We start from the raw sequence: 16,497 nt of genomic DNA on the forward strand, positions 1-16,497 counted from the left end.
TTGTACTTGGTTGAGTTATCTATATTTACATTTTTTATGTTGTCATTCTAGGATGCAGATTTGATCATGCTTGCATTGGCTACCCATGAAATCCATTTCTCAATTCTAAGAGAGGTCTGTGCATGAGGCAGTTTCCTGGTCTTCTCTTTGCAATGACTATTTAAGTCAATGACAGTTTTTCTTTTAAAGCAACTGCAATCTGAATTTTTTTTTTCCTTTTTTTTTTTCTTTCCATGATATAGGATGTCCGCAAAGAAAACACAAATGATAATAGTCGAAGAGATAGGAAGAAGATGAGTAGACAGAAACAAAGGGAGGAGTCGGAGCAGGGGGGTTCTGGCAAGTACATACAAGACTATTCCATGAGGCTGAAATTTCAGGTTGGTTTTTTCTTAATTTTTTATCATTACACTATACAAACACTTAATTTAATTGTTTTTTTTTGGTGCAAAAATCACAGCTGATCAAGCATGAGTATGATGAATTTGACCTAGTATTACAAAGAAACAAAAGTAGAAAGAACTTGCAACTGGTGTGGCTTAGAGACTAAATGGTATCAGAGCAACATATGAAGCAGGGTACTCCAAAAATGGTGCTGTATGAGTACCGAGCACTTACTAGGTGCGGGTACACATACCGGTACGGTAGTACGCGTACCGGGTATGCTGAATACATTCTGGGTATTGCAGATACATTTGGGTACGGGCTGGGTACGGCGGGATTTTGTTTTGTTTTTTTTTTTTGTTGTGTGCAGTTGCTAGAATTTGTTGCAACTTTTATTATTCTTTTTTCAACTTCAAAAATCATTAGGTAATTTGTTTCCAACACCCTTTACCCATGAGTCATGGCTTTGCTTTACTTTGTATCCTCTTTTAGACTATCAAAAAAGTAAAAGAAAGAATTATATTATTTTTTTGACAAGCTGTTCTCCTTTTAGTTTTGATAATATAACTTTGATTTGTATGTTGGATGTTTAGCTATAAATTTAAAATTAAAAAAAAAATGGCGTATCCCAGCCTTATCCATACCCTATTTTTTAAAGAATTTGCCGTATCGATGTACCCTGTATCGCACCCGCACCCATGCTTCCTAGAGAGCAACATTAGAGCCTTGTTGAATGTTATGATACTTCTTCTACATAATATCTGTTCTGTTAAGTTTTCTTATTTTGTATAATAAAGTGATGAGTTAGATAAATCTATGAACTAGATTCTCTTGCAGATACATTATTTTTCTATGGTTTATTTTTGGGCCTCGTTTGGAAACTTGTCTATTTTGGTTTGCTTTTTGCTATTTGGCTATTTTAGCTTGGCTAAAAAAGTTGTGTTTGGGATGATAGTTGGTTTTTTTTGGTAGTGATTTGATAGTTGTAAGAGAAAAAGTGAAATAATTATGGTTTGGATGTGACATTTTGTCTTATTAGCTATTTTAGCCTATTTTGTCTTTATTGGCTATTTTAGCCAAAAAGGCCATATCCCAAACAGGGCCTTTGTGTTGGGATCTTTATTTTTGTTTGGCCATTTTGTAAAAGAATTATTTATTATTATTATTATTTATTTTTTTTGTAGATTCGAAGGTTAAGATACATTATTTTAGTGTGTGTGTGTGTATATATATATTGGCATTAATTTTATTTATTTAATTTTGCAACGTTTTTTAAACTGAAGGAGAATGTTACAAAAATGTTAAATTTTTTTTTAAAACATTCTCCATATTGTATGTCATGAATAGTATGTGAAGAATAATGTGTAAATGCTACTTGGTCATTTTTGTGTTGGCAATTCTCATTGTCTACCATGGAAATGCAAAAACTTATGCATTGCATTTACATCATATAGAGTTTTTTTATGTTGATTGTGTTTGGGTTGGGTTTATTTTTAGTGGACGACCTTACTTTAGTATTGGATTGTGGATTAGATTGGGCTTGCCTTATAGGACCCTTGGACTTAGTTATTTGGACCATGTACATATGTGTGGTGTACTTATCAACACATGAGAAATCACTTTCGCTTTTGAATGAACGAATGTACCGTCATACAAAAATGTTGTTTTAAGTGACGTTTATTTATTTATTTATTTTCCAAAGCGATGATTGTTCGAATACTCAAGGTGTTCATTCCAATGCTAAGCTTACTGGAATTGATTTCCTCTTACTAACGAAACCATTATTGTTTTCGTTCCAATTTTGAACAATGATTCTTCGGTTTATTAACGCATGGAGCTTTGTTTTGCAACCAAAGCTTATCCATTCGAACACAAAGGTAATCATGTAAACACTTGATATATGCATAATATTATGCGTTAGGAACTGATTTCTTTGAAAATGTAACTTCTTAGTGTCTTAGGATTTTCGATTACTATATATTAAGACTTATACATCGTTGCCTGGGTTACACTCCTGCTTATTTTATTTTTCATAGGCTTAAGAGAAGGGTTTGCAAAGATTGAGTTGATCTTCTAAATCGTTTGAGTGAGGGAGTGTAATTGTTTCCTTTGTTTGCTCTGCATTCATATATATATATATATTTAGGTTGTACCATCATTTCTAGGGGTAGCACATAGAAGACTTTGTGGATCTAGAAGGTTGAATGCTTGATTATGATTGCGTGGTAGCATGTAGATTGATTGTGTTCTTGGAGCATTGTGTATGTGTGGTTGACATGGCTAGTAAAGACATGTGTGCTTGAAGGTACAAGTATTGGAGATTAGTTGGTATGGATAGCATCTAGGTATTGTGTAGGTAAGATCTGTGCATCTAGATCTTGATAAGTTGTACTTACATTCTTTTACTAGTGGAGGTTTTTTCCTTGATAAAAAAAGGGAAGTGAAGAAAGAGGGGGCAACAAACTGTAACAATCCTACATAGGCGACCAAAGGAGCCCTTTACTTGCTAGAGAGCCAAAAAGGATGGGCTTAGATGGGCCTAGAAAAATGAGGTTACAACATATGGGGGAAAACTCATGGCTTGATCCTAGCTCTATATACCAAGGTCCTTCCTAGCGAGTAGAGGTGGATGGGAACCATGGTGCCCCATGGGGACGGAGCCATTTAATGCCTAAGAGAGGCACATGCCCCTCAACTTATTGAAAATTACACTTAAAAGGTTTTAATTTTAAAAATATCTTTCAATTTTCCCCCTCTAAAATTATATATATCCTTTAAATTTGTTAAAATTTTAGCCTATTTCTTTTATCTTTTTCAACAAATCCTTACAATTTATCTATTTAATTTTTTGTTGTATGCTTAAATAAAATATGGTCAATTGTAGGAAAATGGTATTAACACAAAATGATCGCAATATAATGGAAGTACAAGCAATTTATGCATTAAATTGCACCAGTCTATCTTGTACTTTCATCATTTTGCAATTATTTTGAGTTGATACTATTTTTCTGCAATTATCCCTATAAAATATGACTTTTATGTTATTAATAAGATCATTTGTGATGTTAAAATTATTGAGATTTTGTTAAACAATGGATTAGTTGTTTGAATTATTAAGTTAAAATTGTTCCCCATTGTTCTTTCAATGAACTTGAGACACCATTGACTTGAACACAAATATATATTGATTCTTTATTTGCTTCATGAGGAAATCTAAGAAAACATCTTGTTTATTATATTTATGTTATTTGTAATTTGTATTTTTATTTTCGTACTCTTGTTGGCTGATAGTTTGTATAATATTACCCTATTTTTTATGAAACTGAACCAAACTATATCAATATGACCCAATACCAATATTTTGTCGTAATATCCCGCCTAAGCAAAAATTCTTGCTCTGTCACTAGTTGCTCTCATGGAGACTAGAACCCAAAGCCAATTGCTCACCAAATCCAAAAGAAGTGAGCTCCCACCCAATGAAGTAACACTTCAAAATAAGTGGTGTAGCTATGTTGGATACATATGAGACACCGACATTTGGGGACGTCTGTTATTAGAATCTTTACATTTTATGATTCAATTCACGATTTGATTCACAACTTATCAGTAATGGATATGAATCTATACGTGAATCACATGATTCACGATTTTATGATGGAATTCTTAAAACTATTGTGTCCAATGTATTTTTACTTATTTTTAAATGAAAACAACATAAAACTATTTCTAAGTGTTTGGTACAAAAATATCTAATATTTATACTTGATTTGTTTTTATTTTGGTGATCTAAGAGTTTTTAATTGGATCCAATTAGATCCAACACATACTTTGTCTTTTTCTCATTTTTTTCCCTCCAAAAAATGTCATATTACTTATTCTAAATATTTTGTGACTTACACACATAAATTATCCATTGCCATTTTAGTGAAATAAATATGGTTCAATATTACATTGGTCAAGTCAGTCAGACCTAATGATTTGACAATTTTTTTAAAAACTCTTTAAAAGTGTTATAGGTTTCAAAATAAAAGGTTTTACTTAAATTCTTTTTCATATTATACTCTATATAAGGTTCCTAGGTCCATTTTTTTGAACATGAAGAGATATTATATTATGGTTGTTGAATAATTATATTTGGTAGGATTTGGGCTCACATCTCTTGATTTGAAGACACAGTCTTCCCCATTAGATAGTATAACCATGTCCGTGTATAAGAATCACTTTATAACATATGCCAAAATCAATTTATTTCATTCTTTTTCATATATATGATGTGTAACATTGTTTTTTATAGTTTGTATGGAATCTTAACGATTCACAAAATTAGGACTTTGATTCATGATACGATTCTTGATTTGATAACTATGGCAACGACATGTATGAGGCACAACATGTGGTATGTTTGTTTAATAAATTTTCTTTTTTTCCAAGGGACACAATGGGAGACATGCAGGGACATGCTTTTGACATGATGGGGTCTTATTTTAATTTTTCAAAGATAATTTCGAAGGTCGTATTATAATATTTAAAAATATGAGGGTTGAATTTAAAAATATAGGACCATATCAAACCATCTACAAAGCAACACATATGTAACCACAATTGTGAAGTTGAGACTGACTTTTTTTTAACTATCCCTGGTGCCTGACGCAACACATATCCAGCCTCTGACATATTTAAATCGGTTTGTTTTTTTATGTTAAATTAGTGTTAGCTTTCAATATTTTTTATTGTTTATGGATATAATATTTATATAAATAGCAAATAAATTTGTTTTTGGTTGTATCCCCGCAGTGTCCATATTTGTCTCATTTTTGAAATATATTTGTCTGTTTTTGTATTTGTGTCCATGCTTCCTAACTACCACCCTCAATTTCATCTATTGTTTTTTTCCCCGAGTTTGGAGTTTTTCCTTGTAAAATGTGGTTTCTCTTTGGTGTGGTTGATATTATTCTTGTGGTTATTTACCATTCAAAAAATCTGTCTAATCACTTGAATTAAAATAAAAAAATTCATGTCAGTTTTTAACTGAAAAAATATCTGACTTTAACCTGAAAAACATGGTTGAAAAATTTTCAAACCTTTTTTTTGCGAAGTACATGTATTTGTTATGAACTATTCGCTAGTCTTTTTTTTTTTTTAAGAAAAATATTTTAAGGAGGGGGAGGGTTGTCATTTATAAGTAAGAAGTGAAGTAAATATATTTGAATTTTTTTTTCATTAAAGTGATGTTAGAATCTTCCATTGAACCCATCTCATTGTTCGTTTCTCTTAGTGGTGTTTTATAATATTTTAATCGTTTATTGGTAAAAATATAATGACAGAATGGTAATGATACATTGAACTGCTTTGAATAAATTTTCTTCTTTTTTGCTTTATTTTGGTATTAATTTGTGTATATCAGTGTATTTATGCATGCCTTCATGTGCTACTCTGTTGAAACCCATCTCATCGTTCATTTCTGCTAGTTTTTTCTAAGTTGTTCCCATAAAATTGTGTTGTACAAATATAATTATGGATTCCTGCTATTTAAGATGGTAATGGTACCTCTTTTTCAGTGCCCTATAATTAAATTTTTTTACTGTGTTGCTCTGTTTCAGTTTCTACATGTATGGATACTCAGAGACTATCTAGTCCATGACTTAAGAATACCAGATCCAACAGCAAAGGCAGACTTGGAACGTTTAATTGATGATTTTGTCTTCATGTGCTTGTTTGTTGGAAATGACTTTCTACCTCATGTGCCATCATTGGAGATATCTGAGGTGGGCATTCTTGAGAATCTTAATGCATTTGCGTTAATTCAATTTATCTATTCTAAAAGTAAATTGTGGTACTTTTCACTTGTTTGCAATGTATCAAGTTTGATTTACTACACTTCATTTGTACTCATCATTTTGTATTTTTATTTGGTAGTTTGTGCTAAATGTTTCCCATATGATCCATTTTTTATAGGGGGCTATTGATCTACTAATGGTTGTCTACAAGAAGGAATTTATTCAAATGGGTGGCTATCTGACTAATTCTGTTGAGGTATTTAACTAGATTTTGTGGCAATTTCATTCTTCTCGATCTTATGACAATGGCATACATGTTTGAATTGGCATGCACACAAACTTTGTTCTTGCTTTTCTTCTAGCACATGTTGTCTAATTTGTTTGTCTTGTTTTTATGAATTATTTCCCCTATTTTCCTTGTGTTCTGCTTTTGAACTTAAAATTATTGGTGAAATAATTTTTTAACATTTTGAAAATTTGGTTGTTTGACTAATCACTTATATAGCAGAACAAGATTTTCAATTAAAGTCTTCTCACATGACCTTTCATTAGTTAAATACCTTAACGAACATTAAATCAGGAAGTTGACTGGAGATTCTTCCGTCACTTTGTGTTTAATCAGCTAGTCTAGTCTGTTTCATCCCACTAATGAAGATTGACTGGTTTATTTTTTTTCTTATTTAGCTTGTCTCCTCACAGAAATTTTGCTCAGGAATCTGTAATATTGTCAATATCCTTGAGTGCCCTTTTTCACATTAATTTACTCTCATCTTGATTTGCCTTTTGCCTTGAAGTTGGAACTCCTCACATGATTAAAGTAGCGTTTACTTTTGAAGTAAAAACTTAAATTTCTGAACCATATGGTCAAAAAAGATACAGTCAGGTCTTTCTCAGTTACTGGCTGCAGGATGAACAAAGTTACTTGAATTTGGATCAAGATTGGATTACTTAGATGTTTGAGGTCTCGTGTGTGATAAAGTTGCTGAGCTCAGTCTGTCTTTGAAGTTTGTAAAGCTTTCAATTTTCTGAGCTTCATCACCCGAATAGTGCAAAGTCAACCAAGGTACTCAAGATTGGATCAAGATTGGTTCAATTATAAGCTAATTCAAGATTGTTCAGGATATTATGGTCACTATATCCTGGAAAAAAGAGATTCTTAACTTTTCAAGCCTAGCTCAAGCAGCCTAAATACTTTTGATTTAGAGACTTAAAAAGGTTAATATCAAGCAGGATGTTCAGATTCATAACCTAGAGCATCTTGATCATACGATTGAGCAAAGAAATACTTAATCATTCTCATATTATGGTATTTTGAAGCAATACAACTATTATCTGACTTTGGGCCTACCCATTGGCTATGCATTTTGAACTAATACAATAGCTTCATTTTTCATTCCAGTATTTCATCACTATCTTCTAATCAATTTCCATAATAAAATATCATAGACCGTTAATGTCAGTTATGAACTCCTTATAGTGGTCTATAATATTGTCTCCCAATTGGTGTTTCATGTGTTAAGGATACAACAAGGCTGTCACCTTGTCCTTCATTGCAAGGTACAAAAGAATTAGTGTACCTCTTCTTTGGGCTTCGTTTGGGAACTTGGCTATTTTAATTGGCTTTTTGGCTATTTTATGAGATGAAAAAAAGTTGTGTTTGGGATGATTTGTGATTTTTTTTGTAGTTGAATAGGAGGTTGTGAGAGAAAAAGTGATTGATTGATGTGTAGGATGTGACATTTTGTCTTACTGGCTATTTTAGCCAAAGTCCTTGTTTCTTTGGCTGGGAACTCTACATGGAGTAAGTATGAGATTTTTTTGATTGGCAACAAAAGAAATATTATTAGGAAAGAAAAGTACAAGAGAAATGGGAAACAAAGATTATCACTTATCTTGTCCGATAAAGACTTGCACGAGAAGAGGCCCCAGAAATGAAGTGACCGTATCCTTGACTCACTAACATTATGTCTCAAAGAGAGGTTATCAAGGACGGTTAACAAGGAAAATAATTCAACTGCTTTATGATCATTCAGATTTCTAAAAACAGTTAAAGTTCTATAAAAGAAAGGTGCTGAATGGGACAAAGCCAAGAAAGTAATGAAGACATTACGAGAATGATCCAAATGTTACAAATTTTAGAACATAACATAAGAACAAGACTAGCCTGCCTGAACATCTTCTCAAAACTGAATTCTTTCCCATTACCCATTTTCAAGGACAATAATCAGGAAAAGAGAGGAAGGATACGAGAGAATCATTTCCATGGAGACCGGCAATTCCCTCTATTAACCACAAGAGAATCCCTACAACTAGCTTGAACTCCATATTTACTCTTAATAATGGAATGCCATAAGGAGTCACAGTCAATGGGAAATCTCCATAACCATTTTCTTAGCAGAGCATTATTCCTTGCCATAATGTTGCCTATTGTAAGACTTCCTTTATCTTTGGGTAGAGACACCACCTCCTAATTCACCACATGATTCTTTCTCTCTTCGCCGATGACTTCCCACAAGAAATCCTTCATCATTTTCTTGATTTTATTTTCTCAAAATTGCAATCCTATGTTCGATTATTGTAAAGGTTATATAGGATTGGATCGAGGGTCTTCTTTGACATTATTTATTAGATTTTCTTATTTGATGGAATATATGAAAATAGGAATGGAGTCCATGAGTTTGTTTTTTTATTTTATTTTTTATTTGTGAATCTTGAGAACTTTCGGCAGCATACATTTACTTCTCAACTTATGTTCTCTCTTTTTTTGTTCAATTTGTAGGTAAATTTGGAACGCGTGGAGCACTTTGTACAAGCTGTTGGTTGTCATGAGGATGCAATTTTCAGGAAACGTAGCCAGGTTTCAAATGCAAATTTATGCATATTATTTTGCTTAAATCTCTAATTGAAATTTGTTAGTTGATTGGTTTCCATTTTGATTGTGGCAATCCTATGCACTTCATCCTTTTCTACACTTGTTTTTGTTAAGCAAAAGATGATCTTGCAGATGAACTTGTTAACTTAAAAGTCCAAAACATGAGGGTAGAATACATCTTCTAATGCGGATTCCCCTTTTTTCAAACAAAATAGAAATTGAGGAAAAGATGGTGAAGGGACCCACTTCAAGGGGATAGACATCTAATTGATTCCCCTTGAGGATAACTGGACCTCAAAAACTTCAAGAAGTTGGTAAAAACTATCAATTACCTCTCTATTGTAATACATTGTTAAATACAAGATTAATGTGTTGCAGATAGGAAAAAAAGATGGGTGTATAATTAATTGACTCAAACCATGATCCTATAAAGTAGATATCTACCTTAGAAACCAACTTAAATTACAACATCCATGACTCCTACTACTCAATAATTCATAAATTACAACTTACTAAATATAGAATGAAAGCAGAGGAGAAGTGAAGATTGAGAATCAAGAACTACTTTAGATTGAACATTTCGTTATTTATGATCGATTATCACAACGTTTGAAGAGATTGGAGCGGATGTGGTCCACAGAATTAAGGCGGGGTGGCTTAAGTGGAGGAGCGCGTCTGGAGTACTGTGCGATAAAGGAGTATCCATTAGACTAAAAGGGAAGTTTTATAGAACGACTATTAGATTAGCGATGTTGTATGGGACGGAATGTTGTGCAACTAAGAAACAACATGTCAATAAAATGAGTGTTGCTGAGATGAGGATGCTGAGATGAGTGTGGCAAGATTAGAAAAGACAGAGTTATAAATGAGTATAATCGAAAGTGGGTAGGAGTAGTACCGATAGAAAAGATAAGTTGAGAGAGAATAGATTGAGATGGTTTGGTCATATGCAACGGAGACTAACAGAGGTAGCAGTGAAGAGATGCAATAGAGTGACGGTAGATGGTAGTGTCAGGAGAAGGGGTAGACCTAGATTGGCGTGGATTAGTGTAATAAATAGAGATATGAATCTTCTTAATTTGGCTAACGAAATGGCCTTGGATAGAGTCGAGTGGAAAAGAAGGATTCATGCAGTCGACCCGATTTGATGGGACTTGAGGCTTGGTTTGGTAAATATAGAATAAATTTTATGAAAATGTAGAACGTTTCATTGCAACCTCCTCAAGATCAAGCTTGAGGGCAAGACATATCTCTGTAAGTAGAAAATCATTGTGATTTTGTTCTTTAAAAGACTTCAAACCAATGGAGTTGGTAAAGCACTCTTTTATTTCATCTTACTCCAAGAAAAGAATTTTGAAAAGAAAAATTGTAGTCTTCATTAATACTCACATGTCATTGGAGAACAACATCAACATTGTGAGAATTACTTTTCTTCTTTCATCTTACTATTTGTTTCCATTACATTCAACAAAGGTGCCTTGGTCTCTTGTAAATCTTTTTGCATGGACTCTAGGATGTCAAGTGGTGTAGCCATCAGCAAGGAACAAAAGCTCTAATGTCAATTGATGCGTATCCTTTCTTCAAACAAAATAAAAATAGAAGAGAAGATGGTAGAGAGACCCAGTTCGAAGTGGGTAGACCTATGATGCCATGACGACGACTACTGCTACTATTAAATACCTCCTTAAAACTAACTAAACTAGGCTAATAATTTTTTTATTGAATTAAATATAAAACATATCATCTTCAAATTGAAATGTTTCTCTACAATCAAATGGGTTCTCCACTCATTCCCTCTTACGTAGTTGGAGAGACTTTTTTTTTTCCTTTTTTCTTTTTTGTGATAAGTAATGACCTCAAATGCATAGTTTCCAAAAAATAAGGGGCACAATTCAAATGAAGACAAAAATCTCTACTTCTACAAATATTCTATAGATCTACAGGGATGTACAAATCCGCCAAAAGATCAACAAAAGAGATTAAAGAAAAAGTTTCCTTAGCCAAAAATACATGGAAATAAGCACTGTTCTGTTCAAGCACCGAATCAAAGTCTCAACACCTTCAAAAGATCTCTTATTTCCAAGTCAGGCCTTGACTGTGTTGGGCCCTAAGCGAACTCCTAAGGTGGATCCCTCTATATATGTGAACAAAGAAAAAAGAGAGTTTGTGGGTCTAATATTAAGTACCCACAAGTTGTTGACCCACTAATTTTTTTATTTGCTAGTACCCACACAAAGCTTATTCTTAAAAATTTAGGTTTTAGAAAGTGACATATAGCATATATGCATAATATGGAAGTTCTATGAATTGTTTTATCGTAAAATGAATTAATAAAAATGCTTATTGGGTGCATAATGAACTAGACCTGTCAGAAAAATATCCAATATCCTATATCCTTACACACAGGGAGTTTGTGACACGGGTATTTAACACATTTAACAGAGCCCATCTGACAAAGAACACAACATAGTGGACTGCCACAATAATCAGGCAGTTGTAATTATCATTGTTAGTGCCCATAGACTGAGGTGTAACGTACTTAGTAGCTTTATTTCTTGGCTTGGCAACTAGAATGTCATTTAGTGATGTTCTCTATGCAGGTGCAAAAAGAAAGGGAGATTTGGTTTCGACGTTCTTCAAGACCTGTGAGCATCTTTTATTCTACTTTTCAAGTTCTGATTTCTGTTTCTTTGATAGAAAATGACTTTTATCTATTGAAATTCTGTCCTGTGATTGCCATCGAATCAGTCCAGCAGTTGTTATATTATCATTGTTAGTGCCCATAGAATAAGGTCTAATTTACACAATATCTTTATTTCCTGGCTTGGCTAAGAGAATATCATTTACTGCTGTTCTTTATTCAGGTGCTCGAAGAAAGGAAGACTTGGTCTCAACATGGACGTTCTAGTCGTGTGAGCATCTTCTATTCAAATTTTGAAGTCCTGATTTCTGATTTTTGATGGAAAATGACTTTGATCTATCGAAATTCTTTGTCCTATAATTGCTATTGAATCAGTCCTGTGTTAAGAAGATGCAAAGCTCAGTAAACTGTGCAACTGATGATGCAAATCCTGTAATCGACCAGGTTGCTTAAAGTTCCTCTTCTTTTTGTTAAAATTTTTATTGGGTTATTTACTCTTACTATGACAATTAATTCTTTTGCCTTGTTTGCGTGGCAAAATGGAAAATAAGAAATGTATATCTCATCACCAGGAATCCCATTACAAGTATTGAGATTTCTATCATTGATGCTATTCTAGCATTTTGACTAGTTAAGAATTGAATATGGAAAAGTGAAGGCAATCTGAATATTGTGGGCCTACCTTTTTTTTATGCTTAAGTTTGGCAATAGGCTATTTTAGCCAAAAAGCCACTACCAAAAAGTCAACTCTTCTCTTTACTTTTCTGCACATCTTTTCGTACAAAGCTAAAAAGCCTATTAAAATAGCTGGTTCCCAAAACAACAGTTAGTCTAAAAATTTGAGATTCCTATTTAGTTTGGTAAACTTATTCTTCTTTGGGTACTTAACCCTGAATCACTTCCATGTCTTGAATACATCCATGATGCAAACCCTAGAATCAGGTTTTGATTCTGCTTCCCATTCCTGTCATCCAGACATAGCTTCTGCATTCCTGTAAGTCCTCTCTCTTGCTTTGTCAGGTTAAACTAGGAGAAGAGGGATGGAAGGAGAGATTCTATGCTGAAAAGTTTGAGGCTAAAACAGATGATGATCGTGAGAAAATTCGTAGACATTCGGTAAGGAATTTTAAATGCTCGCTGTATGATTTTGAAATTGCAGTTTCCTATTACATGTTTTTCTCTTTCTTGATGTATCATTTGATTGAACTAGAAAAGTTGCTCATGGCCCTTGCTTGAACATGAAAGCCTTGTGTTTTCTGTTTTATAATAAATATTTTAGGTGGATGTTTTTAGGTTTCATTTCACTTGTACTAATTAAATTTTTATTTATTTTTTTACTTTGTAAATTTTCCTGATATTTTTCTTTTTCTTTTTTCACTCTTCTGCTGGGTCTTGAATATGTGATTGCCCACTTCTGTTGAATTAATTCCTTGCAGTCTTGTTTTTTTTATTATATTTTCTCCTTGTGTTTCCTTTGTGAACTTATGTTACATGTTATGTAGGTCCTGAAATACATAGAAGGGATTTGTTGGGTCATGCATTATTACTACGAAGGAGTATGCTCTTGGCAATGGTATGTGCTGCATTCTCATCCTTCTTGGTTAAGATTCTGCTACTGTGCTCTGGAACCTGGATAACTGAGAGTAGAAAAGATTATTATTATTTTTAAATAAAACATATTATAGATGATTGGCAACTCGAACTTTGCAATATTGCCTGACATTTGTGGAGTGTGATTGGGATTTTGAATGATGTGGAATTAGGAAGAAATCTTTCTCTTCACCAGTGATGCTGGTTTTTTTTTTTCAACGAAAATTTTGTCACACAATTCTTATAATCATTCGCTCATACTTCTTGGAAAGAAAGAGAACATACATGCTCTTTCACTCATATGTGATTGCTCAAAGGGTGGTTCAATTGGATGACACAAGGATCTAAAAAAAAGCAATTGGTGAAAGTCCATTCTTTTGGGCAAGGAAATATTTTTTTCACCCCTTCATTTATATACACAACAAACTTGTAGTGAGCCAACAGTGTCATGATGTAGGATGGAGACTTATGTAGGCTGTGCCACATTCAGATCTGGTGGATTAGGGATTTAAAAGATAGTCTAAGGCCTGTTTGGTAACGTTTACGTTTTTAGTTTATATTTACAAAAATTTTATAAGCTGATTTTTGTTTATTTTTAGAAAAACATAAACTACAAACCCGTTTGGTTTAGACAAAATGTTTAAAAAAATTTAAAAATATAAAAAAGAGTGACAAATGGCAAGTGGTGGCGGGTGGTGATGAGTGGCGGCGGCGGAAGACGGTGGTGGAAAATGATGGCGGGTGGTGGTGGAAAATGGTGGCAAGTAGTGGGTGATGGTGGCAGAAGATGGTGGTGGAGAGTGGTGGCAAGTGGCGGGTTCGTGGGCGGCGGCGGCAGAAGACGGTGGTGAAAAGTGGTGGCAAGTGGCGGGTGGTGGCGGCGGAAGACGGTGGTGGAAAGCGGTGACGTGTGGGTGGATGGTGGTGGCAGATGGGTGGTGGATGGCGGGTGGCGGGTGATGGGTGGTGGCGGCGGGTGGGTGGTGGTGGTGGTGGTGGTGGTGGCGGGTGGTGGCGGCAAGTGGGTGGGTGGTGGTGGCGGCAGGTGGATGACGGGTGGCAGGGGGTGGGGGTCGTGGTGGCGAGTGGGTGGTAGGTGGTGGTGGTGGTGGTGGTGGTGGCAGGCGGGTGGTGGTGGGTGGTGGGTGGTGGGTGGGGGTGGGGGTGGTGGTGGTGGTGGTGGTGGCGGCGGCGGCGGAAGACGGTGGTGGAAAATGTTGGCGGGTGGTGACTAGTGTTGGGTGGTTAAAAAAAAATTGAAAACTCAAAACGGAAACACATTTTTTGAGTTTACAATTTTTGGCCAAATTTATAAACTGAGACCACTGATTTATAAATTAAAAATTTGCCAAACAAGTTTTTATTTGAGTTTTTAAAATTTTTGTAAATATAAACTGAAAAACGTAAGTGTTACCAAACGGCACCCTAATGATTGGAAAGTTAAGATTAGAGTTTAAGGATGCTATATAGGACCAAATGCCAAGAGTTTGAGGCTGTTTTAGGTTTGAAATTATAGGGAATTGCTTACTGATGCAGGACAATTAGGGACTGCAGCAAATCTAGGCTTTTGGAGCTGATTTTAATTAGATTTTATGGCTGCAATTGCAAGAAGAATATAGGGGACAAGTAGGGTTTGTTTAGGGTAATAAATAGGTAAGAGTTTAAGCATGAAAGGATGGGATTGTAGCACTGTTTAGGGGCTGTTACAAGGCTGTGAACAGTAACTAAAACAAAAAAGAAGAAGAAAGAAGAGAAGAAGATAGGTCTAGGTATCACACTTAAAATCCATAGGCATCACACCCAAGGTCAAAGTTGCATCACACAATCCATAAGAAGCTTCAATAACTCTGAAAAATTATCTAAAATATAAGCTCTATTAAATTATACGCATTACATGGCTTTATATAGAACTAGGGGACTTCTTAAACCAACTACAACCAAAAAATGAAACTATTATAATATCTTTTGACTTCTAAAACTAATCTAAGACTAAATAAGAAACAAAACAAAGACGAATTAAATAACTTAACCCATAAGACAACCCATGGGTGACCCACACAACCCATATTCAGAATTTTTGCAAATTACAAAAATACCCCTAAGCTTAAAATCCTAGAAAACATACATATAATTATAAAATAACTCTCTAATAATATTAGAAAAATAGTTATAGAAGATTCTATCAATTTCTCTATGAAATCATGCCAATGTCCAAATATCATCGTTGCTTTAAATTTAGTCTTCCTTGAGCTTCTTATACTCAGCAGTTACTGGATTTTTTGGACAATTCAGAATTGATGGTTATAGCCCTATAGGGCTTGAATGGTGTGGTAAGTTAGGGTTAGGGTTGAAGATCAAAAGTTGAGGATATAGGTATTTAGTTAGGGTGAAACCAGGCTATTTCGTGGATGTGAGTTATGCACAGCAGTGCTGTAACTAAAAAACCTATGAAGCACAAATGCTTCAAAAAGGGAGACGTATCGGTATCGGATACTTATCAGATACCCATACTCCTTGGATACTCGCGGATACGTATCGGATACTTCTTAAAAGTATCAGATACTTAATTAATTTTTTATTAATTTTGGAGTATCGGATACTTAATTTTGAAATATTGGATACGTGTAGTCACATATTACTTCTAATACTTTGTTTAGTTCTTTGATAAGAGGAATATAGTGAGATAAGTAATAGAATTTGTCAAATTGATGTATTCTTATTGTCTCTCTCACTTCTCTCGCGCTCTCACTCTCTCATGTTTCTTCTCTCTGCGGTCGTTCTTTTTTTGGTGTTGGCATGTAAGGATGATGTTTAATTTGCATTTGATCTACCTTCTAGTTTTGGATGTTTTATGAATGTTTGAAGACTTCTCTTTATTTATTAATTTGCTTTAGGTTTTATTTTCATGCGAATACATTATTAAAATTATAATTTATTTATTTATTTTTTTACGAACGCATCCCCACCATACCCGTATCCTACTTTTTCTGATTTTGGCATATTGCTGTATCCATATTCCTGTATCCGGTGTCCGTATCCGTGCTTCCTAGTAAAACTATAAGGGTGTTCTAGGAATCTTCCCTATAAACAATGAGTCTCACCATTGAAAGAGCAAAAATTGGCAGAATTGATTGTCTCTGCAAGCTTGCTTTTACAGAAGTATGGGACTTCTACTAGACAAAGGATTTTATTAACTCTTCGAAGGAAAAAAACCAAGAATTGAACATATTTCC

General features: G+C 34.2%; 1 protein-coding gene across 1 annotated transcript in view; it reads left to right on the forward strand.

Moving 5' to 3' along the window:
• LOC114290536 (5'-3' exoribonuclease 4) overlaps positions 1-16,497 on the forward strand; it is a 29,107-nt gene that overhangs the window by 2,778 nt on the left and 9,832 nt on the right. The window contains exons 6-15 of the mRNA XM_082885557.1: positions 52-114; positions 243-380; positions 5,985-6,149; positions 6,340-6,417; positions 8,941-9,018; positions 11,634-11,678; positions 11,898-11,945; positions 12,050-12,118; positions 12,695-12,790; positions 13,177-13,247. Coding sequence (XP_082741683.1) covers positions 52-114; positions 243-380; positions 5,985-6,149; positions 6,340-6,417; positions 8,941-9,018; positions 11,634-11,678; positions 11,898-11,945; positions 12,050-12,118; positions 12,695-12,790; positions 13,177-13,247 — 851 coding nt within the window. The remainder of the gene's footprint in view (positions 1-51; positions 115-242; positions 381-5,984; positions 6,150-6,339; positions 6,418-8,940; positions 9,019-11,633; positions 11,679-11,897; positions 11,946-12,049; positions 12,119-12,694; positions 12,791-13,176; positions 13,248-16,497) is intronic.

The sequence above is a fragment of the Camellia sinensis genome, chromosome 1, assembly GCF_055761805.1.
Source record: "Camellia sinensis isolate YWXY chromosome 1, ASM5576180v1, whole genome shotgun sequence".
In the NCBI taxonomy this organism is placed as follows: domain Eukaryota; kingdom Viridiplantae; phylum Streptophyta; class Magnoliopsida; order Ericales; family Theaceae; genus Camellia; species Camellia sinensis.